Genomic DNA, 21,927 nt, shown 5'->3' with positions numbered 1-21,927 from the left:
CAACTGAGGGAAACACAACACAACACGACACATTAAAAGGGCATAGTTGATCAAATTTACTTTTTTTTTTTTTCCAGTTCTGTTTAGGTTTTATTTCATTATGTTTTTATTCTTTTATATGTTGAAAGTTTTTAAACAATGCTCAGTTGATTTTTGGAAAAAATAACATTATTTTGTCTTATTTATCTACTTATCTAATTTAAAGAAATATTGAAAAGCTGATTGTGATTTATTTGATACTATATTAGCCTTAAATGTCAGCTATGCTTGCTGTTGTTTTTCTGTTTCAGAGCTTAATTTCATCGTGCATTTCTCTTTACTATCGAATGGGATTCTGCTGTGAAAAACCCATATTTAACACAAAAATGGTTTGCTTATTATTTTCTGGTGTGTCCTCAGAGATGTCCTCTGCCTTCAACCTGGACTTTGAGGTGTCTGGTATCCATGGTTACGTGATGATGGATGGAGTAATGCCGGCGCTGACAGAAATCACCTGCTCTTTCTGGATGAAGTCAACAGACATCACTAACTATGGCACCCCGGTTTCCTACGCTGTAGAAGGCAGCGACAATGCTTTCCTGCTGATCGACTACAACGGGTCAGAAATGCAGAACTATCTGGAAAAACCATCAATTTAAACTCATCTTTAACTGTTGTTTTTCCATCTGATTTGATGGTAGGTGGGTGCTTTATGTGAATGGTAAGGAGCGGATTACTGACTGCCCTGCTGTGAACACGGGTCAGTGGTACCACATCGGTGTTTCATGGAGGAGCTGGGACGGCGACTGGAGGGTTTACATCAACGGGAAGCCCTCAGACGGAGGCAAAGGCCTGTCAGTCGGCACCACTATCCCAGGTGTAGTGCTATCTTCAGCCTGGACTCTTTCCTCAAACGCACTTTATTTTCTGGGTAAATGTTTGTGGGTTTACTGTAAAGTCGTTAACCCCGGTGCTGCTCGTGTTCTGCAGGCGGCGGGGCTCTCGTTTTGGGTCAGGACCAAGATCAGAGAGGTGAGGGCTTCAACCCTGTTGAATCTTTTGTCGGCTCCATCAGTCAGCTCAACATCTGGGATCGTGTTCTCACTCCACAACAGGTAAGCGCCAGACTTTCTCTTTTCACAGTCAATGTTGTGACACAAATAGATTAAAGTACAAAAAATGCCGTTTTGTGTTTCTGACTTTGAATTATGTACAATTAAATCTGTTTTTTGTGAACAAACAGATCAAGGTTCTGGCCAGCAGCTGTCCAGCTTCCCATGTGACCCACAGAGGAAACGTGCTGGCTTGGCCCGACTTTCTTAGTGGTGTGGCAGGCCGGGTCAAAGTTAACCTCAACAGTATTTTCTGTGCTGGTAAGAGAGATTTATCAAGTACTTGAAAAATTGCAGGACTTCATTAAGAGCGTCATTAAACCTGGTGGTGAGGTACAACGGGTTTCTGTTTCTGCAGACTGCCCTAAGTTGGAAAGCGCCGTGTCCCACCTGCATGCTTCCAGCGTGGAGGTGAGCCCTGGTGCTCAGGTGCACCTGTCCTGTGATCCTGGCTTTTACCTGGTGGGGGAGCCAGTGCTGCAGTGCCAGAACAAAGGGGAGTGGAGCCATTTGCTTCCAAGCTGTGAAAGTAAGGCCCAAAACTGATACCCAAAACCTCTGCTTCTGATTGCAAATGGCTCTCTATATTGGTAATTTAAAACTGGAAAAGCTAGAAAAATGCACAAATGATAAATGGAGCTGGACTAGAATCTTAAAACATTATCCATCCATCCATTTTCTTACACCCTTGTCCTTAGTGGGGTCGGGAGGTGCTGGTGCTTAAAACATTAATTCCAGTAAATATATTAACACATTAACTTTTTGTTTCATGCTTTGATTACACTCTTTGTTAGCTTTAGAACTCTTTCATTTGTTCACATAATCCCAAAATTATATTGTTGTTCTCTTGCTCATAACTTGGATAATCTCTGGGCCTTTTACTGAAAAAAACATAAATGCAGTGAATGAATACATAAAAAGTCAGAAACGGTATGTGAAAGTGGACTACTGAGGTTAAAATGCTACTCATAAAAAGTAAAATACATAAAATATGTAATAACAAAAATGGAAAAACATGTTGGCAAATAATACTTTTATTCCCACACAATAATATACTATGTTTCACAGCTCAACATTGTTATTTAAACAACTGGTATGTTATGTATAATAACTTGATAACTATGGACATTTTTAAAGGGAAAACTGAATCCAGATCAGTAAACACTGACATTATTTAAAGTTTCATAATTTTTATATTGCAAAGAACATAAAATAAATAAGTTAAACACTTATAAAAATAGTTTTGAATCTGTAAAACTTACTAAATTCCAGTAAAATATTAAATCGTCCAGCCTTCCACAGATTTTGTGATTATCACAGCTGCTACCAGATTACCATGCTCCAAACTTTTCTCATTTGTTTTTTTTTCTTTCTTTTGAGTAACAGTATAACGTAAGATTAGAAACAAAATTCATAATTTTTGATTTCCAGCTGAGTAAATAGTTTATGCTGAAATAGTTTTTCTATGAAGCAATGTAACTGCTCCACATCCACAGGGTCAAAAATGAAATAGTTATAACAAATAATTTTTCTTGTTTCAAGTCACCTGTTCCACCATTTTTGGTCCCTCCTAAAATAAGACATGACTGACAGGTTCATTTCCTTTAGCCACTCTTTAAAATGTGAAAGACAAGCAAACATTCTATTTAGATTACAGGAAAACCACTATTCAACCAGGCACATTTGTAATAACTTTAATGTTTGCTGTTGGAGTTTAGTAGCAAATTCTTAGCTGGAAGCAGAAATCCTATGGTCGCCGTATATTTCTTTCGCTGTGTGTGTTGCAGGAGTGTCATGTGGACCTCCTCGCCCACTGGAGAATGGCTTGTACCAGGGTTCAGATTTTCAAGCAGGCAGCTCTGTGGTCTACCGGTGTAACGTCGGCTTTTACCTGCTGGGAGACGCCAAGGTGCAGTGCAGCAACAGCGGCCAGTGGGGAGGACATCCACCTGCCTGTCTGGGTAAAAAGACGCAATGCTCAGCTGATGCTGGCAGCGAAACTGCAAAACAACAAAATATCCAACTCATTCTGCCTGTCTGTACATACATGTGACTGTTTGAGTTCAGATGTGGACGAGTGTGCTCTGGGGTCTGATTGCGACGATCACGCCAGCTGCCAGAACACGGAGGGCTCGTATTCCTGCACCTGCATTCACCCGTACACCGGAGATGGCAAAAACTGCACTGGTACAACAAGTGGATGAGTTATGATGCTAGCAGATCAAGAGATAAGCTTGAGTCATGCTTAAAACTTTAATAAACCTTAAAAATTAGTAAACCCTGTCATTGTATGTTTTCAGAGCCAGTGAAGTGCCAGAACCCTGGGTCTCCAGAGTTTGGTCACAGAGACGGCAGCAGCTTTCTGGTGGGCGGCGCTGTGGCGTTTGGCTGCGATAGCGGCTATGAGCTGATTGGCTCTTCACGACTCCACTGCCTAGAATCAGGAACCTGGGACCATCCTGTCCCTTACTGCAGAGGTGAGAGCTCAAGTTTTTAAACTATTGACATTTTTTCTCTCACTTTAAATAAGTCAACATTACTTCAGTTAATCTTTAAATTATTCAGATCTCGCTCAGATTTAGGTTTGATTTATTACTACCAACATGTATCTTCTAACTGGAAGAAATATTAATGGATCGGACTAAAGATTATGGTGATGAAAAGGGTAAATAATGAATATGGAGTTCATCATTTATTAAAAATACCAGGGCAAACAAGTAAATCACCGATCAACAGTCAAATAAAGAGCTTAGTTGCTGTAATACCTATAAAGATTATTAAGAAAGGTATAGCATTTTTTGTATATTTCTCTTTTTTTCTTTTTTTTACAAAATGTAAATATTAAAAAATAGCTTGTATTTTTAAAATTAATGCTTGTTCTACATTGTTTTATCTTTTGAGAAATTCCCATTATATTCCCTGAGAATATAATGAGAACTGATGGGGCTTGACTTGAACGAAAAGTAACTTTAGATATAAATCTGCGAGGGCTGATAAATAATTTTGTCCTTCACTGTACGTAAGTTATTCAGGAAAATAGTTTCATATCTATTTTAATTTCATACCACGAGAGGGGAGCCATTTCCTCCTTAAGCTAGGAAAATCTCACTTTGTGAAGCTTTGAATGTATCAGTTTCTCAAAAAATGAAAGAAAAAACACAGAACAATGAACTTATTCAAGCAGGAATATTTGCATTGCAAGTACAAAAATGAATGAAAATGCAGCACGTCTATTGTCTTTACAGAAAATCTGCTCTGGGAACAACAATAGGTTTTTATTATGTCCCATAACAACGGGGAACTGTTGTACAAGGTTATTGGATATTTTAGCGTACAAGTTTGTGGTTTCACTTGAAAGTTATGTCTTCTAGTCTAAGACACAGATTTTAGATCAAAGCCTCAAATTAAGTAGTAGTAGTAATAAAACCCAAACATAATCTCTTTTTATTTTATATGTCTGCACTGATTTAAATGCAGCAAGTTTATTGTGGGTTCAAATTTGACTTCACATTTAAACGCTAGTTTCTGATATTTTAAATTTAAATGCAGTTGTTCTGTTTCAGTGCCTTTCTCGGTTATAAAACAGGTACATTTATAGTTTAATGAATGCATAGACAGGCTTCCATGTGTACATGAATTTGATAATTGTATTGAGTTATACAGTTCTCTCAACCCTGAAGACTACAGTTTACAGCTGTGATTGTGTGGAAATTGGATATGTGACACATCTCAAGATATAGAAACATATACTTTTAGATTTATTATGAAGAGGCAAATATTACAGATGCGCAGCGACAGATTCACAATCTGTGTTATTTGAGTTTCATGAATGGTGGATTACAGCAGCAGCTCTCTTCTTGTCCTTTTTTCCGGCCACTACAGTGTCTCCATCTTGGCTCGAAGCCACAGTGTTACTCATAGAGGAAGTGGAAGTGCCAGTCTGGCGTATTCAGCCCATTTAGTCTTTATACTGCCATGCTGACCACGATATTTCTCTTAAAGGCACATATTGCACACAACATATGGTTTTGTCTGCTTCACATTACATTAGCATCAACAATTGTATCATGTGGAAAATGCAATAATTTTATAATTGCTGCTGTTTTTTTATCTTTGAATAAAAATATTAACAAACAATGTTTCTATTTGTGACTAGGCACGTTAGAGCCATCTTTATGAGAGGAAACAAATGTTACAGTGAGCTAGTTTTGCTCTTGAGCTCCACCCTGAATTGAAGTAGCTCGTCTCTTTAAAATGTTTACAATGAATGGAAAATGTTGTGGTGCATAAATGATGCAAGGCGTCTTGGAGAAGACTAATCTAATCAAAGATTTATTTTGCGAGGCTCAGATAACTTAGCACAAAAGTTGCAATTGCAATATGAAAGCATAAAAACAAGCAGGTATTACTAATTTTCCCATCTTCTCTCTGCAGCTCTTTCCTGCCCGACTCCAAGCGTCCCTGAAAACTCTGTCATGACAGGAAACAACTTTACGTTTGGAAGCAAGGTGACTTTCAGGTACCATGTGCATCATACTGCGTGTCATTGTGACAAACATTAATCCAACAAAGGATCTTAAATTTTGCAGAAAAAAAAAAAGTTTTGTTGTTTGTTGCCCCTCAGCTGTAAAAACGGCTTCCTGCCTCAGATGCCCTATGAGTTCCACTGTCTCTCGACTCTGAGGTGGAGCGGGGCGCCACCTATCTGTTATCCGGTGACCTGCGGTGGGCCGCCAGCTGTGGCGCATGCAAGCTATGTCCTCGACACAAACACCTACCTCTCTACTATTAAATACACCTGTGTTGAGGGATACAGGTATGGATGAATTACAGACGATGATGTCTCTTTTGTTGCAGTAAATTACCTCTATAAACAAGTGTCTATACTAAGTACTATGTTGTTGCAAAGACCACAGGGCTCCATGGAAGTGGTTTGTGAAGCGACAGGCGAGTGGAGCCGGCCCATTCCTCGCTGTGTGAGCATCCTGTGCAACGAGCCGCCAGCACTTAAAGATGCGGTGATTGTTGGAGAAAACTATGAAGTGGGAAATAAAGTTCACTACGTCTGCAAAGAAGGGTAAACGTGGATCTGCTACATCAAATCAAAACTTAATTAGCTCAAAAAATGACTGAATTTACATTAGCCAGAGCAACAAAGGAGTGATTTAGATTCTTCACTGTGTTATTTACTTTAATCTACACTTTAGAGCAAAACAAAGCACATATCCTTGCATTAGAATGGGCTAGTCAAAGTCTCGACAACAATACAAAGAATCTGTAATATTCTTATGGATCTTTTCATATGTTTTCCATGCAGTCTGGCTAAGCTTATGCTATTCTGTAAATCAAAATGAACAAAAATGGCAGACATTTGATGTTCTAAGTTCAAAGAAACATTCCTCAAAATATCGGCAGCTGTAAATGCAGCAAAAGTTAGTTCTGCAAAGTATTAACTGTAAAAAATATATATTTTCTACTTCAAAATTAATCTATCAAAAAAAATTCCAATAGCATGAACTTGCAACATGACAAAAAGATCAAATCTTCAAAGGATACGAATACCCAGGCACTGTAAGAAGAAATAAAAGTCTATGCATTCCTTTACGCTTGCTCTCCAGGTACACTCTGATTGGCCCAGAAACCAGGGAATGTCTACCCACTGGCCAATGGACTGAAGGCTTTCTGCAGTGTGTCCCTCGCTCTTGTGGCCCACCCCCTGCTGTCGACCACGCTGTGCCCCATGAGACCCACAAGCTGTTTGGAGACACAGCCAGCTACTACTGCACAGATGGATACACGGCCAGCAACAATTCCAAGATGGTGTGCAACGCTCAGGGAGTGTGGGTCGCCCCTGATGGCATGGAGGCCCCTCGCTGCATCGCAAACTTTTGCCTACGCCCACCTGAGGTTTCCCACGCAATTTTAGATTCAGTCAACAAGCCCAAATATTCCAGCAACACTGAAGTGAGCTACAAATGTGAAGAGGGTTTCATGCTAAATACCACCGCCACGCTTCGATGCTTGTTAGGAGGGACGTGGGAGCCTTCGCCATTTGAGATTGGTTGTGTGCCAGTGAGGTGCTCCAAACCAGAGAGCATCGATCGAGGGTATGTGAGAGGAACCAACTACAGCTTTGGAGCAGTGGTGGCGTACAGCTGTGAGGCAGGGTACCTGATTCGAGGGGAGAAGAGGAGGATCTGCAAGGCTAATGGAGAGTGGGGAGGGAATCTGCCCACTTGTGTTCCTGTGTCCTGTTCCTCCCCGCCTGTACTGCTAAATGGATACATCTACGTTAGTACAAAAGAAAAAAATACAGAATGCACTTTTGAATTTGTTGTTGTTTTCTATATTTATGGATGTTTGTGTTTCTTTTCATTTAGGTCAGAACTCGATACACTTTCAATAACAAGGTGACTTATGCCTGTAATGCCGGCTACAAACTGGTGGGTGGGCCAGAGCGAGTTTGTCAGGCCAACCGACAGTGGTCCAACAACGACCCACCCATCTGTGTCCTTTTGACCTGCGACCCTCCTCCTGCTGTGGTCCACGGACACTACAAGGGCTCCACCTTCCGTGTGGGCAGCAAGGTGGAATATTCCTGTGATGAGGGTTATGAGCTTGGAGGGAATCCTGTCTCCACCTGCCTCAAGAACGGAAAGTGGGATCAGCCCAATCCTCCGCGCTGCTCTCCTGTCAAGTGTCCGGAGCCGCCTCTAGAGGAGAGCCATCTGGTCCTGAAGAGCCTGTACTCTGAGTCTGGAACTGTGGAGTTATCCTGTGAGGATGGCTATATTCTGGAGGGCGCCAATGTTCTTCGATGCACTCCATCCCAGGAGTGGAACGACACATTTCCGGTGTGCAAGGAGGTGTTTTGTGGACCTCCGCCTGATGTGACTTTTGGTGCTCCAAACAATACCTCTCATTCTTTCCCTTTCAGCTCAGTGATCACCTACACATGCATGGGAGGCTTTACTTTCAGAAAAGAAGACTCTGTGTCTTGTCTAGCCAGCTCCCGGTGGAGTACTCCTTATCCAGAATGCATCCCTGTTGAATGTCCTCAGCCTGAGGAGATTTCCAACGGATTTGTTGACGTCCAGGGTCTGATGTACCTCAGTAAAGCCCTGTATAGCTGTAGGACTGGATATAATTTAGTAGGAGACTCCACTGTTCTTTGTGGAGACAGAGGTACATGGATTGGTGGGGTTCAATTGTGTCGCCCTGTAGAATGCTCCATCCCTAAACAGATAGCCAGTGGGAAAGTGGTTTACACAAAGCTCCAGTATGGTCATAGCGCCACCTACTCCTGCCACCGTGGTTTCCGGCTTCGCGGACCAGAGACTCTGAAGTGCTCGGCTGATGGGGAGTGGGACTCAGAGCCCCCTGTATGCACGCAGATATCCTGCACTCTTCCCCAACCAATCGAAAATGGTTTTGTGGAGGGTCAGGATCACAGTTTCGGCGTAACTATTTTCTACAGCTGTTTCCCAGGGTTCCAGCTTGTTGGCCAGGATCATCTAACCTGTGAGGAGACAGGCTGGTCTAGTTCTGTTCCTATGTGTGTACCCTCCGACTGTGGACTCCCTCCTCACATTGACTTTGGAGACTATGTCAGGGTAGCAGAGTCGGACACTGCTCCAAAAGACACCATTCCAGCTTCCCCTTTGGACTTGAACTTTCTTCATGGGACACTGATTGAGTATCGCTGTCATCAAGGTTACGACATCAGCCGCCACACCAGGCTGGTGTGTCAGGAAGATGGGGGCTGGAACGGAACAGCCCCATCGTGTGTCCCAACAGAGTGCGAATTGCCATCCAATCCACAGCATGGCTCCATAAATGTGACTTATGCTCCTGTTGGCAGTGTGGTTAGCTATTCTTGTGAGGAAGGTTATGAGCTTGTGGGAGAGCCTGTAAGACAGTGTGTGTCTGGTCGACTTTGGACCGGTGACGAGCCAGTATGTCGACCTGTATCCTGTGGCGATCCTGGTGTTGTTGCTAACTGTTTGACTCATGGGAGGGATTTTGTGTACCCTGAAGTTCTGCACTTCGAGTGTCATCCTGGATTTGTCCTAAAGGGAACGGACACCATCGCCTGCCAGGCAGATGGAAACTGGAACAGTCAAACGCCACGCTGTGAGCCAGTGTCCTGCGGTCCCCCAACAGTACCTAGTGACCTCACTGTCCAAGGGAAAGAGTACACCTATAATAAGGAAATTGAACTGAGGTGTCAGCCGGGTTTTATCTTAAAAGGAACATCTAAAAGTGTTTGCCAGGCTGATGGTACTTGGAGCCATGCCTACCATTCTTGCGTACCAGCTCATTGTGGCAGGCCATCTCCTATACCCCATGGCCGTGTGCTAGGGTCAGAAACTGGTTTCAACAGAAAACTGAAGTATGAATGTGATGAAGGATACAAGCTGATTGGAGATCCCACAGTTGTTTGTCAGTCAGATGGCCTGTGGGACAAACCCCCGCCGCGTTGTGACATTATTAGCTGCGACCCACCTGAGGACATCAGTCACGGCTTTGTGAACGGCTCAGGGTTCAACTACAACAACGTGGTGGAGTACGTCTGTTTTGAAGGATACGAGGTAGTTGGCGATCCCATCCTGCGGTGCTCAGCTCAGGGACTCTGGGTAGGCTCTGTTCCTCAGTGCCAACCTTGTGCCTGTTCCCCGCCTGAGGTTCGGTTTGGAACGGTCACAGGCCCTGGCCGAGCCTGCGGAGACCGAGTTCAGTTCAGCTGTGATCAGGGCTACAAACTGCTAGGTCCCTCTGAGGCAGTGTGCGAGAAGGGAGGCGTGTGGAGCCCCGGGGTGCCAGTGTGTGGTAGGGGGAGGTGCAGCATTGCCCCGCCTGTAGTTCCCAATGCAGTACTACAGGGTGGCACAACTACCTTTCCAGAAACAGTCACGTACATGTGTCGTCCCGGCTACCTGCTGAAAGGATCCTCGCTCCTCTCCTGTGGAAAAGATGGCAGATGGGGGGAACCCAGAATCCGCTGTGAGCCTGTGAACTGTGGAAAACCACCTGCGGTAGCCCATGGTCAAGTGGTGGGAGACGTCTTCACCTTCCCCAACCAGGTCACATACAGGTAAATACTCACCCTACTTCTGCAATATGCATTCAAATCTTTTGTCATGCTCATCAAAACAGCATTGTCTTGTTTTATGAGCCGGATGTTTTGTTATACTCCTAGTAGGTAACCGTCTCACCTCTGTTTTTCTAATTGACATCAGACATATTCTTTCTTATTTCATATTTCCTGCTCTCCAGATGTGAGGATGGATACAAATTGGCAACAAGTAGAGCCTCTCTTTCCTGTCAGAGTGACGGCACCTGGTCCAAACACACCATTCAGTGCCTTCCTGCCCCTTGTCTGTTACCCACCAACATCTCCATCCCCCACCTGCAAATCAATGGGAGAGAGCTCACTCCTGTTGGCGGCACAATCACCCTCTCATGTCCTACTGGCTTCTACCTGCAGGGGTCAGCACTAGCAGAGTGTCAGGTAGTGATGGGTTTTTCTTCCTAGTTAAAAACCAAATTATAGTTTCTAATACCCCATTTTTTGCATAGCATACATTTAAATATGTGTATTTTTGAAGATGATTCTATGATTATGTAACCATTCTTTCTATCAATTAATGTTATGTTTTACACAAAGCTATGTTGTTTGTGTTTTGTGGTTAGATGGGAGGAAGCTGGTCTCCGAGCATCATCACGGTTTCATGTGAGGTGGTGATGTGTGAGAAACCGTCTGCTCTTCTTCACGGTGTCATGGAGGGCGACAGCTACACCTATGGAGACTTTGTGCTGTACTCCTGTCTGCCTGGCTTTGAACTGAAGGTGATCGTCAAACCAAAGTTCACTTTTTAAGCCCCAACAACTGGAAAGATCAAAGGAAAAAGAGAGAGACAGAAATTTATATCTAATTTAGAAAAACTAATTTCTTCTAAAAGACCTGCCATGCTCCTGCTACCATGAAAATAGGAATAGTTTGTGAAATATAAATAAAAGCACAAAAAATATGTGTTTTTTATTTTAACATTTGAGGTTTGATCCAAATAACTATAGAATTTGAATGATTGCATTGGTGTACACAGGTCCAGGACTACTTTTAAAATGCTGTGTCAGACCATTAACCAGCTGCACACTCAGAGTTATTGGGAAAGAATCAGATTACAGTAAGTCACATGATTTACCCCCAGCTGTTAATGGGGCAGAAAGAGCTGACTCTTTTTCCTGACACAGAGATGTCCTGCAGGCCAGTCTGAGCACTCACTATGATCGTTTTTTCCTTCAAACATGTTCTAGTGCTAAAATAGTGCCCATCTATTGATATTGCTTTATTTGTTTAAAACATTTACATTTCATGACTAAAAGTGTCTCAGCTAGCAAATGTTTGAGCTTCCTTCTGTTAAATTATTACTTTCTATAGAACCACAGTACAGGTAGACATCGCAATGTGTATCTGCATTTCAAAATTATTACATTAAGTGTCTCATTATTCCCACAAATGTTTTAATATCATGTATTTACTTTATGAACACTGTTGAACAGTCACACTTTAGAAACTGTCTTTATTCTTCTAATTGGTGTTGTATATGAGAGTTGCATAAAATGTTTAACAGGGTTTATTAAAACCACCTGGGGATATTTATCTGTGGCATTCCCTAACCAATCTTACTGTTATTAAGGGGAAAGCTTTATTGTTTTTGTCTAAAATTCAGCAGGTTTAAAGCAAAACTAGCTCGTTTTACTAGTTGCTGGTTTCATAAATTTCACTTCCTGGTGAACCTGGTTATTTTCTCTGGTCTGGAGCAAAGGTGGGTCTCAGGATACAAACACAGTGGTTTGGTGTTAGTCTGGAAATATAGAGAACTGGTGCTAAGCAGGTATTAGCATTTGAACCAGTTTAGTTGCAAAAATATATATTTAAATTCTCTCAAGCGGGTAAGCAAATTTCTCCAGCAATTTGTAGAGTAAAATAGTGTTTCTGGATGTAAATTATTAAAATGTGATTGTGGATTTGAAACATGTAGATCAGCTTGCTCTGTTTTTCTGTTTCACTATTTTATCTCAGGGAGACTCTATCCAGACGTGCCAAGGAGATGGAACATGGAGTGGCACGCAGCCAGTGTGTGTTGGTGAGTTTATGTGTAAAATAGACGATATTTGGAAAAGTGCAGGTCACCATTTCACTATTTCATATTTTTGTTTCAAAGCATCAACAGACAGTGTAGGTACTTTTCTGTACTCTATAGATGATCACCTGTAAGAAAAGGTTTTTACATTTCTCCAGTAAAAATTATCTGCCAGAGTTAATTTAGTTACTATGTCATATTTTACGTCAACTGGTCTAAGCGGTGACCAGAGTTAAAATGGGAACAGTATAAATATAAACACTTGCCTTAAATTACACCGGAGTTCAAAAAAGTAACTAACTACAAGGAAAAATAAATTCATATGCAAAAGTTTAAGTACAAGTGACAAAATTATTTGCTTAGAAATACAAAGGGACAAAATGGAAATTCACAGGTACAAAACGGAGCTAATTTTGAATAACGGAGACAATATGTTACTCAACTCATCCTTAAATACTGTCGTAAATGTCAATAACTGCAACAGTTTTGCAAAAAAAATATAAATGAGAAAAAAAGAGGTAAATATATTAAAGTTGTGGTTTTAGGACAGCTGCACTGTGCTCTAAAACCTGATGTTCTGTTGCTACAGTGATATGTTTAAAACAACCTCTCAATAATAAAATATGTGAATAATTTCGAGTCCCCACCGTGACCTTTGACATCTGTTCTTACGTGTCTGCAGCCTCAGCACATTCCTGTGGGCCTCCACCTTTTGTGAAAAATGCTCAGATCCAAACAGGAGGGGCTAGTCTGCAAAACGTCACTTACGTTTGCAATGAGGGGCAGCAGCTCGATGGCCCAAAGACTCTCACCTGTCTGGCTAACGGCACCTGGAGCATGCCGCCACCTACATGTGCAGGTATGGAGGGCAAGCTTTGAGTTTTAATATGTGGTTTTCTATCAAAGTCCTAACAATTTCTTTTCTTCTTTTTAATTATACTTGTAATTCCTGTCACTGTCAACCAGAGGTCAGAGGTTGCGACAGTCCCAAACAGGTGCTTCATGGTAGAGTGCAGGAGCACAACCTGAGCTCTGGACGCGCTTTGGAGTTCCTGTGTGATCGCGGCTACAGCCTGGTGGGAGACGGCCTGGTGATGTGCATGGGAGGAAACACCTGGAGTTCAACTTTCCCCATCTGTCAAGGTGGGAAATAATTTTCTCAACACGTACGCACACAAAAAGAAAGCAATGTTTTTTACAAAATTATTTTTTTGGCTGCTAGTGTCAGTCATAATTGTGACACTTACTTTTTTAGGGGGCTGTTCCTTGAACAAACGCCCCTGAAATCAGCAAATCCACGGCAGATGAAATTGTCTTTACACAACAGAGACAGATTCCAGTAGAATTAAAAAGTGTCCTGATCCACTTTTAAAATACCTGGTTTTTGTGGTCTAAAAAAAAAACAAGCTGGTTAACCATTTAAACCTTTAATGAGAGATGGGGATATAAAAATTAAACTTTTGCGTGTGTGGACACCCTTACACAAATACTTTGTTCAACCAAAAACATAAAATTTGCTTTCATGTTTCCTGATTTCAAACTTGACTAAGTGAACCTGCAAATAAGATAAATAGAAAAACGTGTTTCTCCTCTCCTCATGAAAGGAAGACAGAAACTGGTCAGGAAGGATATTTCGGGTTAAAATAACAACACCAAAGAAGCTGCAGGAATTTCTGTCACGTACAGGTTGTTCGCTACATGAAACAATGTAGAAGACAACCTGTTCTCTTCAGATGAAGATTAAATATTCCCCCAAAGAAAACATTAACATTTTCTAAGCAATGTGTTCTGGTTCATTGAAATAAAACTTGAACTTCTGAGCCACAATTCCAGAAAGGAAACCATCCACACAGTTAAATGTGTGATGGTTTTGTCATTTTCTTTAGATGGAATAAAGACTTTTTGTCTTGGTAGGTAGAATTGCCTCGTGTCTGCTACAAAGTTGAAGATGAAGAAGGATTTTGTGTCTCAGAGTTCAAGCATACTTTCACATCACCATTATAATGATTCCACCAAAAACATTTATCAAATTTTGGAAATACAGAGTCACAGGCATCACCTGGAGATATTTGAACTAGTTATTTCCACACAGTGTAATAGATTTGGAGAACTTTAGCAAAATAACACCAGCTCAGGATTTGGCCTGCTGACAGAATGCAAATAAATCAAATAATACCTCAAGAAAGTGGTAGCAGTTTAGTTTACTATTTTTCTCATGCAGGTTATTCAGGTTGACTGATTTTTACAGATTTTCCTCTGTCGGAATTGTTTTTCAGATACATTGTATCAGATTAAAAGAGAAAAATGTTTTGCGAGAACTGGTCAAAAATAAACTTGGATTTGATAGGAGTGTGTATACGTTTGAGACCTATTGTATTTAAAGTGGATATTTATGTACGCAACTGCTATTCATCCTCCTTTTGGCTTTTAGCAAAAAGTAAAATATAATGTGGACAGCTTAATGAAAATCTAGAAATGCCTGTTTGGTCTTTTTTTGAGGCAAATATCTTGCCTTATCTAAAAAACTAAATTTTTGGTGTTTGTCCCTCACAGCGAAGTCTTGCCCACCTCCCCCTTGGTGGATCAAACACACCAACAGCGACGGATCCCAGCCAGAGTTTCATGTCGGGCAGTCAGTCCGTGCTTCCTGCCCCAAGGGGCAGCAGGTCAAAGGTGGTGGCACCATCACCTGCAGGCCAGACCAGACCTGGACCCCCCTCAGTTCAGTTTGTGAAAGTAGGTTGCACCTTTCCACCCAAGAGATTCAACATGACATTTAAACAGACTTGTAATAAATTTAGTTTTTACTTGTACTGTAATAGTTACTTAATATTTCAGTCGTGACAAAAATCTGCAGAAATTATCACCATATTGACATTAGACCGAACCGCCAGATGGTTTTATCATCTGCAGCAGCTTTTTAAAAGTTAAAACGAGGAAATACAATGAATAGTGTCTTCCTCTTACAACCTTATGAATATATTTTACAAACAGAGTTAACAGCCTGGCCATTATATCCAACACTAATATTAACATTTAATGTATCTTTTACTAGCTGATAAATTGGCTGAAGTGAAAATCATCCACAATAAACAAAACTGTCATCTTGTCAGTTGTTTTGAATGTATGTATGAGATTGTTTTATAATTTGAATAAGTGGGGATAATCATATCTGTTCTATTCTTCTTGTTTACATGGACTATTCACTCCCACGTTTTATCTGGCTTTTGTATTCTTATCTAAAACGGGTCCCTATTTAACCTGCATAAATAAAGGTGAAATAAAATTAATACTTTAGGTTGAAATTGGAGAAATGTTTTATATTAACATATTTATGAAACTTTCCCCTGAAACATCAGTAATAATGTTGCTTTTTTATGATGAGCATGGAAACCAGGTCATGGTGTTAACTCATGTTTGATCAGATATGACTTTATTAATACATCAGGACATTTTGTTGATGATAATAAAGTGAACAACAGAAATACCTCTGTGTACACCACTGCATGCTCTCCTCTTGCACCAGCTGCTACTCCTCCCTTCACAGCTCCTCTCTCATGTCGCCGGTTTGTTAAGCTGCCTCTTATTTCTCTCTTTTCATTTTCTTAATCAAAACAAATGATGCTGCATCGAGCTCTGTTTCTTTGTTCTGCTGGGTGAAATGATCACAGGCCCCTCTATGGCAACCTTTGCCTGAATATGGAGCTCGGCCGATGTTGCTATGAATCCTTGCATGCATTTGCATGACCTTTATTCTCCTGTATGCACGATGCTATCAGTGTCCTTTTGGTCCAAACCAAACGGTCAGAGACGGCTATAATTGAGCCACAGAAGTGAGCCACGTCAAATGTTTATAGCATTTAGACATTTGTTGCATGGAAATCAAATACAAATTATTCCAAAAATATAATTATCACAAATCTTTTTCTCTGTTTCGTGCACAGTTTGCTTTATGTGATCACGCGGGGGCCAATTAGCTGTAATCGTACATAACACAAATATTTAACATGATCATTGTGTTGTATTGCAGGATTTCATATTTGCAACATAACTTCCTCAGCATGCTGAAACCTGAGAACATAAAAATATCTTAGTGAGTAACTGGTGGCTGTTGTCCAGGGGTGTCCTGTGGCCCCCCACTCCATGTGGCCAACGGGTTGGTGCGGGGGGCGGTGTTCCAGTTCGGGGACGTGGCGGTGTACTCGTGTTTCAGCGGCTACACCATGGAGGGCGTTGACAGGAGCAGGTGTCAGGAAAACGGCACCTGGACGCCCCCTCCCACATGCAGAGGTAGAGAGACGAGTGGAGGGTTTCTCTTCCCATCTGAGGAAGCTTCCTGTCTTAACAGCATATAACTTACTGCAGCTTTTCACTAACTAAACCAAACCACTGCTTCTCTGCTGCAGGTCTTTTTGATGTTTCCTCTCTGCATGTAAACGAGGGTGGGGGTTTCTGGAAAGGGTTAAAAACTAAAAACATAGGCTGCTGTCAGACAGTGGCTTGTCTGTCTCTAAAGCCACTGTCACTTTAGCTATGAATTAGCTAAAGTCATTTAGCTAATTCAGCTAAATCTGGATTCAGCTATGATCAAAACAATCCGTCAGCTTATACCTGGACAACATAGTGGAAGATTTAGTTGGGTTTTTTTTTAATAACTTTATTTTTATTACTTTTTGAGTGTTAGTTTATTTTATGATTGATTTACTTAGCTTTTACGTATTAACATAAAACATTTTTCACAGTGAAAAAACCTTTTGAATTATAAAGTAAAATAGTAATTTCTCTAATACAACTAATGAAAAACTGGAAATTTAGTTTCTAAATCACTCTTTACTTTTTATTTATTTATTTACACACATTTACAGCATTGAGTATTCCATTATTTATTTATTAAATGTCTGCATCTGGGACCTGAGTTCGAATTTCACACCACAAGCAACGAAATGTGAAATGGTACGACGATAAAAATCCTTGAATCCTTTTATCTAGAAAAAGTTGATCAGTTCTACAGTATAAGTTGAGGAAAGGATGCAACAATATTTGCTCCGTTCTAAAACTGGCCTAAACCTTAGGGAGCTGAATTTGAAACCATAAATTGTAATTTAGATTATTTTTTTATAGTTTCATATTTAGTAGTATCTGTGTATGTGGGCACAGAGAAAAATACAGTAAAAAAATGGTAAATCTAAGTGGAAATTAATTTAATAGAAAGAATTGTTCAGGCAGTATGAAACCTATTTATCACTTCATCTGTCTTGCAAACAAAAGCTGAGTCCAGGCAGATTCCTTCATGACATTTGCTGAGATTGTGTGTATGCACTCTTTACCGCTGTGTTCCGAGGAAACGAGTCTGTTGCATGTGACCTCTAGTTCCTGTGTGCATGATGTTTCATATTCAAGTGGTCCATCACATGTTCTTCCAAAAAACAAAGAAAACCTGCGGTTCCTTTCTTTCATTTGCGGGGAATTCATTGTGCAATTTCTCCAAACCGAGCGTGTTGTTTGTTGGTGTGTGTTTGTGCGTGTCCTCTCTCAGCGAGGTGTTGGCTGCAGTGTCAGAACGGAGGCGTGTGCCAGCGGCCCAATATCTGCGCCTGCACGGAGGGCTGGATGGGTCGACTCTGTGAGGAGCGTAAGTACAAGGAAAAATGGGGAATGTCTTGCTCAAGGACACAACAACAAAAACAGACAGAACAGGGGTTCAAACCATCAACTCCCCTGCCTTCTGGTCTCACATTGAACAACGTAGATAAATTTAGCCTTTATTTTTAAAGCTTGTATTCAGTGGGGAAATAATTGTGTCTTTTTAAATGAAGTCTTTTCATACATACTGTAGCATACATGCTGTAGCATACATACTGTAGCATACATGCTGTAGCATACATACTGTAGCATACATGCTGTAGCATACATGCTGTAGCATACATACTGTAACATACAGTACATGCGCTGGCAGTGCTTTGTGCTGTTCCAGTCGACCCAGCAGCAAAGTAATCCTCCTTTATAAAAGGTCAATGACCTATGCAGGCCCACAGTTCATTGTTTAAACGCATGCAGTGTACAGCCAAAGCTGTGCCATCTTCACCATGTTGCCATTGACATCAGCTTCTGTTGATTAACTTATTTCTCAGATCAGGTTTCCGTCTACCTCCAGTTAGAAGTGGAGAAGTGTTTATTGTATTGTGATTAGATTTTGATTTACCATTGTCATAATATATTCCAATTAATTATGTTTAAAAATCCCTAAAACTGTCCGTGCTGTCAGGATTGTTATTTTTGCTATTTTTCTACACCCTTTGTTCAATATGATTAAATGTAGTTGTTGTGTTCTTTTAAATGATACAAGTCACACTTTCTTATGTGACTGGTGTCCTAAAGAACTGTATTTCAAATGGAAATGTATTTCAAGAGCAGTACCTGTGTTGGTGGGGCTACAAGTCTTTCATCAAAAGATTCATGATTGTGACTGCATGACAGAACCATGACTGCATGAGTCACAGCCATCTAACCATGGCTGTAGTAGTAAATAGTTATGTACACTTTTATTGCTACGACAACAGCACCACAAAATATTTTCAGAAAACTTTGTCTACATCGCCCAGCCCTACCTCCAGATGAGAAAGACCTTTGAAAAGAGTTCAGGTTTAGTTCAAAGTCTAATAAAAAGCAGACCTGAATCTTTGTTTGTTTTCCAGACATGTTGACGTACTTCCTGTTTTTATTGCAGCTATCTGCATCTTGCCGTGTCTAAATGGTGGGCACTGCGTGGCACCGTACCAATGCGAGTGTCCCTCTGGGTGGACGGGCACCCGATGTCACACCGGTGAGTTCACGCCGTCGCACTTTCCATCTGGGTTAGCAAATTATTCAGGGAGCGTTTGTTTCAGTTAACTTTATTAAAGGGTAACTTGTGGACACCGTTTGTTTCATGAAGACGGTTCTGATGGTTGCATTTGGAACAAACTTCCGGAAAACTGTAAAACAGCTGAAACACTGACTTCTTTTAAATCTCAACTAAAAACCCACCTGTTTAGAATTGTATTTGAAATGTGATCAATTACAAATTTATTGATGGAACTTGACTTAACGCTGTGTTTTGATTGTTGATTCTATGTTGCATTGTGTTTCTGTGTTTGTAATGATGTAAAGCACTTTGAAAGGCCTTGCTGCTGAAATATGCTATACAAATAAAACTTGATTGATTGATTGATTGATTCCTGTGTGTTCCCCCTGCTTCCCGCAGCTGTGTGTTCATCGCCGTGTCTGAACGGAGGTAGATGCATCAGGCCGAACAGATGTAGCTGCACTCCTGGTTGGAGCGGACATAACTGCTCCAGGTGATCGCCCCACGTTCAAAATACTGAAGACTCGCAAAATGAACACACACATTTCTCTGAGTGAAAAACTTCTCTTTTGTCTTATTCTGTTGGTATGAAGATTTTTGAATTTGAGGCGTATTACTACACATAAGATAGTGTAGTCTAACATGGGGGCATTTGGTGTTTTGGTAAAATAACCTAAATACAAAAGGACAAAATGGATCCATTGTGTCCCAGTCGAAACCAGCAGGGTCTGAAAACATTGGAGCGTTAAAAGATTTAAATCAATTTCAGCAGAAAATTAGGGGGAAAAAATACTTCCAATGCTTCATTATTTTAGTTATAATGCATAAAATTAATTTTACATTATTTTTCTGTTTGTTTTATATCTTCCCAATTTGGAAAGGTATGAAAGTCTGTACTTGGGTCCTTCCATATTTACCACTTCATTCATGGTGTCCCTCCTTTCTTCCATGCATTCACATGTGTACACGCCGTCATGGTTCCAGACTACATATTAAAAGCCTGTATGACTGGGAACTCTGGGAAATTGAGTGTAAAGATTTTATTTGAAAAATGTGCAGGTTAACTGTGTATGAGTTTATCACATTTCATGTAATAGAGTAACAAAGTTGCGCATAACTGTAAAATCATGCATTCAATTCTTCCTAGAGCCACCTTTCTCTGCCAATACAGCTGTAAGTCAATTAGGGTCTATTCCTTAGTAGCGTTACACATCTAGAGATTAACATTTTTACCAAATATATCATATTCCTCCTACTTAATTGTGCTCTCCTTTTGTTTTACTCATAATATCTAATTTAAATACATTCACAACTCCAGCTTTAGGGGACACAAGATAACGAAATTTGAGAGTTATGATAACATCTGCCATGCATAACCCTCACTAATCTAAAATATACATAGAAATGAAAGGGATTTAATTGTTCTGATTTAATGCCTGGTTATTTGTCGTTGCAGGAAGAGGAAGTCGGTATACTACCACTTCTGAAACCTTCACTCGCCTCTTTGTGGAACATCTTATGAAGGGAACTCTTGTATAAATGACACATGAAAACAACCATCCACTCATCTCCGCACAGGCAAAGCAAGAACCATTCTGTAAATTAAAGCTGTATTTTTTTTCATATACAGACTCAACAGTATTAAACATTTGCTGCTATATACTTGTACGATGTGTAAAAACTATTTGATGTCATGTTCCAGTGTATATGTGTAAACTATTCACCTTTTTATTAAAGCATAAAATGCCACTAAAAACATTTTGGTCATTTTGTATGTAAATAAATGCTTTATTGTTTTTAAATACAATGTTAGAATCATCTTTCAGTTCAATGTAGATATTTACATTTACAAAACAATTGTCTCACTGCCTGGCTTTAAATCCGACTGAACATTTCCTGTTTTAGCTCAGATAAAATTACCTAATATATTTTTAATTGCTACATTTCTGGACAATAAGCGAGAGGGTGTTTTAAAAGGTTTTTTGCGTCAGCCAATCAAAACATTGCACTTCATTGTCCTTATACTACTTTTTTTTTTTAATACTTATTTTTTATTGAACATTTCTGAACACATACAGTGGAGAGGTATCAATACCTTCAACTTCATATACAATGTTGGACAACCGTGTCCATATTTAGCTGGATACAACAATGGCATTCTCCTTGCGTCTGTAGTCGCTCCATTTTTCCCATTTAACAACAAATTTGTCCTCCTGCAATCTTAGTCTATATGTGATTTTCTCCATTACGAAAATCTCTTCCACAATGTTCAGCCACTGCTCCACTGCAGGAGGGTCTTGTCTATACCATAATTTTGTGATGGTTTTCCTTGATGCTGAAAGTAATATTTTTAACAGATATTCATCATCCTTTTGAATTACATCGTGTGTGAGGCATCCCAGGTAGAGTGTTTTACATGATCTGGGTATTCCATATCCCAATATGTTTTTCAAGATAAGGCTAACATTATGCCAGTATGTAGTTAGCTTTTGACACGACCAGAATATGTGTGTATGGCCTACATCAGTCTGGCCACAGAGTCTCCAGCATGGTTGTGAACTGGATACCATCCCGGACCTGATCTTTGGTGTTATAAAAAATCTAATCATGGTTTTCCAAGTAAATTCCCTCCACACACGGGAGCAGGTGGCCGTGCACTGCCTTATACTACTTTTATCTAATTGGCTGTACATTTGGCTCATTTCCCATTTCAATTCGACTCAAAACTTGTCTACTTTGATGCACAATTTTAATGTGTTTATAATTGTATAGAATTGTTTAAACATACCACTCTGAAAACTCATCAATTAGGTTTATTCACAATACTGTTCATATTTTCCCATAG

General features: G+C 40.3%; 1 protein-coding gene across 2 annotated transcripts in view; it reads left to right on the top strand.

Moving 5' to 3' along the window:
* The window catches only part of svep1 (sushi, von Willebrand factor type A, EGF and pentraxin domain containing 1), a 101,661-nt gene extending 80,821 nt beyond the window's left edge, over positions 1–20,840 (top strand). The window contains exons 26-49 of one of the 2 annotated variants that reach the window (XM_032584334.1): positions 400–598; positions 681–856; positions 970–1,094; positions 1,223–1,352; positions 1,450–1,620; positions 2,879–3,052; positions 3,159–3,278; positions 3,392–3,568; positions 5,526–5,610; positions 5,716–5,907; positions 6,001–6,168; positions 6,710–7,382; positions 7,472–10,185; positions 10,368–10,602; positions 10,785–10,940; positions 12,178–12,241; positions 12,921–13,097; positions 13,205–13,381; positions 14,792–14,974; positions 16,358–16,528; positions 17,775–17,870; positions 18,966–19,061; positions 19,482–19,575; positions 20,539–20,840. In XM_032584334.1, coding sequence (XP_032440225.1) covers positions 400–598; positions 681–856; positions 970–1,094; positions 1,223–1,352; positions 1,450–1,620; positions 2,879–3,052; positions 3,159–3,278; positions 3,392–3,568; positions 5,526–5,610; positions 5,716–5,907; positions 6,001–6,168; positions 6,710–7,382; positions 7,472–10,185; positions 10,368–10,602; positions 10,785–10,940; positions 12,178–12,241; positions 12,921–13,097; positions 13,205–13,381; positions 14,792–14,974; positions 16,358–16,528; positions 17,775–17,870; positions 18,966–19,061; positions 19,482–19,575; positions 20,539–20,569 — 6,584 coding nt within the window. In that variant the 3' untranslated portion in view covers positions 20,570–20,840. The remainder of the gene's footprint in view (positions 1–399; positions 599–680; positions 857–969; positions 1,095–1,222; positions 1,353–1,449; positions 1,621–2,878; positions 3,053–3,158; positions 3,279–3,391; positions 3,569–5,525; positions 5,611–5,715; positions 5,908–6,000; positions 6,169–6,709; positions 7,383–7,471; positions 10,186–10,367; positions 10,603–10,784; positions 10,941–12,177; positions 12,242–12,920; positions 13,098–13,204; positions 13,382–14,791; positions 14,975–16,357; positions 16,529–17,774; positions 17,871–18,965; positions 19,062–19,481; positions 19,576–20,538) is intronic. The other variant, XM_032584336.1, reaches the window with a different exon arrangement.
* The last annotated feature ends 1,087 nt before the right edge of the window (positions 20,841–21,927 follow it).

The sequence above is a fragment of the Xiphophorus hellerii genome, chromosome 14, assembly GCF_003331165.1.
Source record: "Xiphophorus hellerii strain 12219 chromosome 14, Xiphophorus_hellerii-4.1, whole genome shotgun sequence".
Classification (NCBI taxonomy): domain Eukaryota; kingdom Metazoa; phylum Chordata; class Actinopteri; order Cyprinodontiformes; family Poeciliidae; genus Xiphophorus; species Xiphophorus hellerii.
Note: the sequence above shows the minus strand (reverse complement) of the source record. Positions and strands in the feature narration are given on the sequence as shown.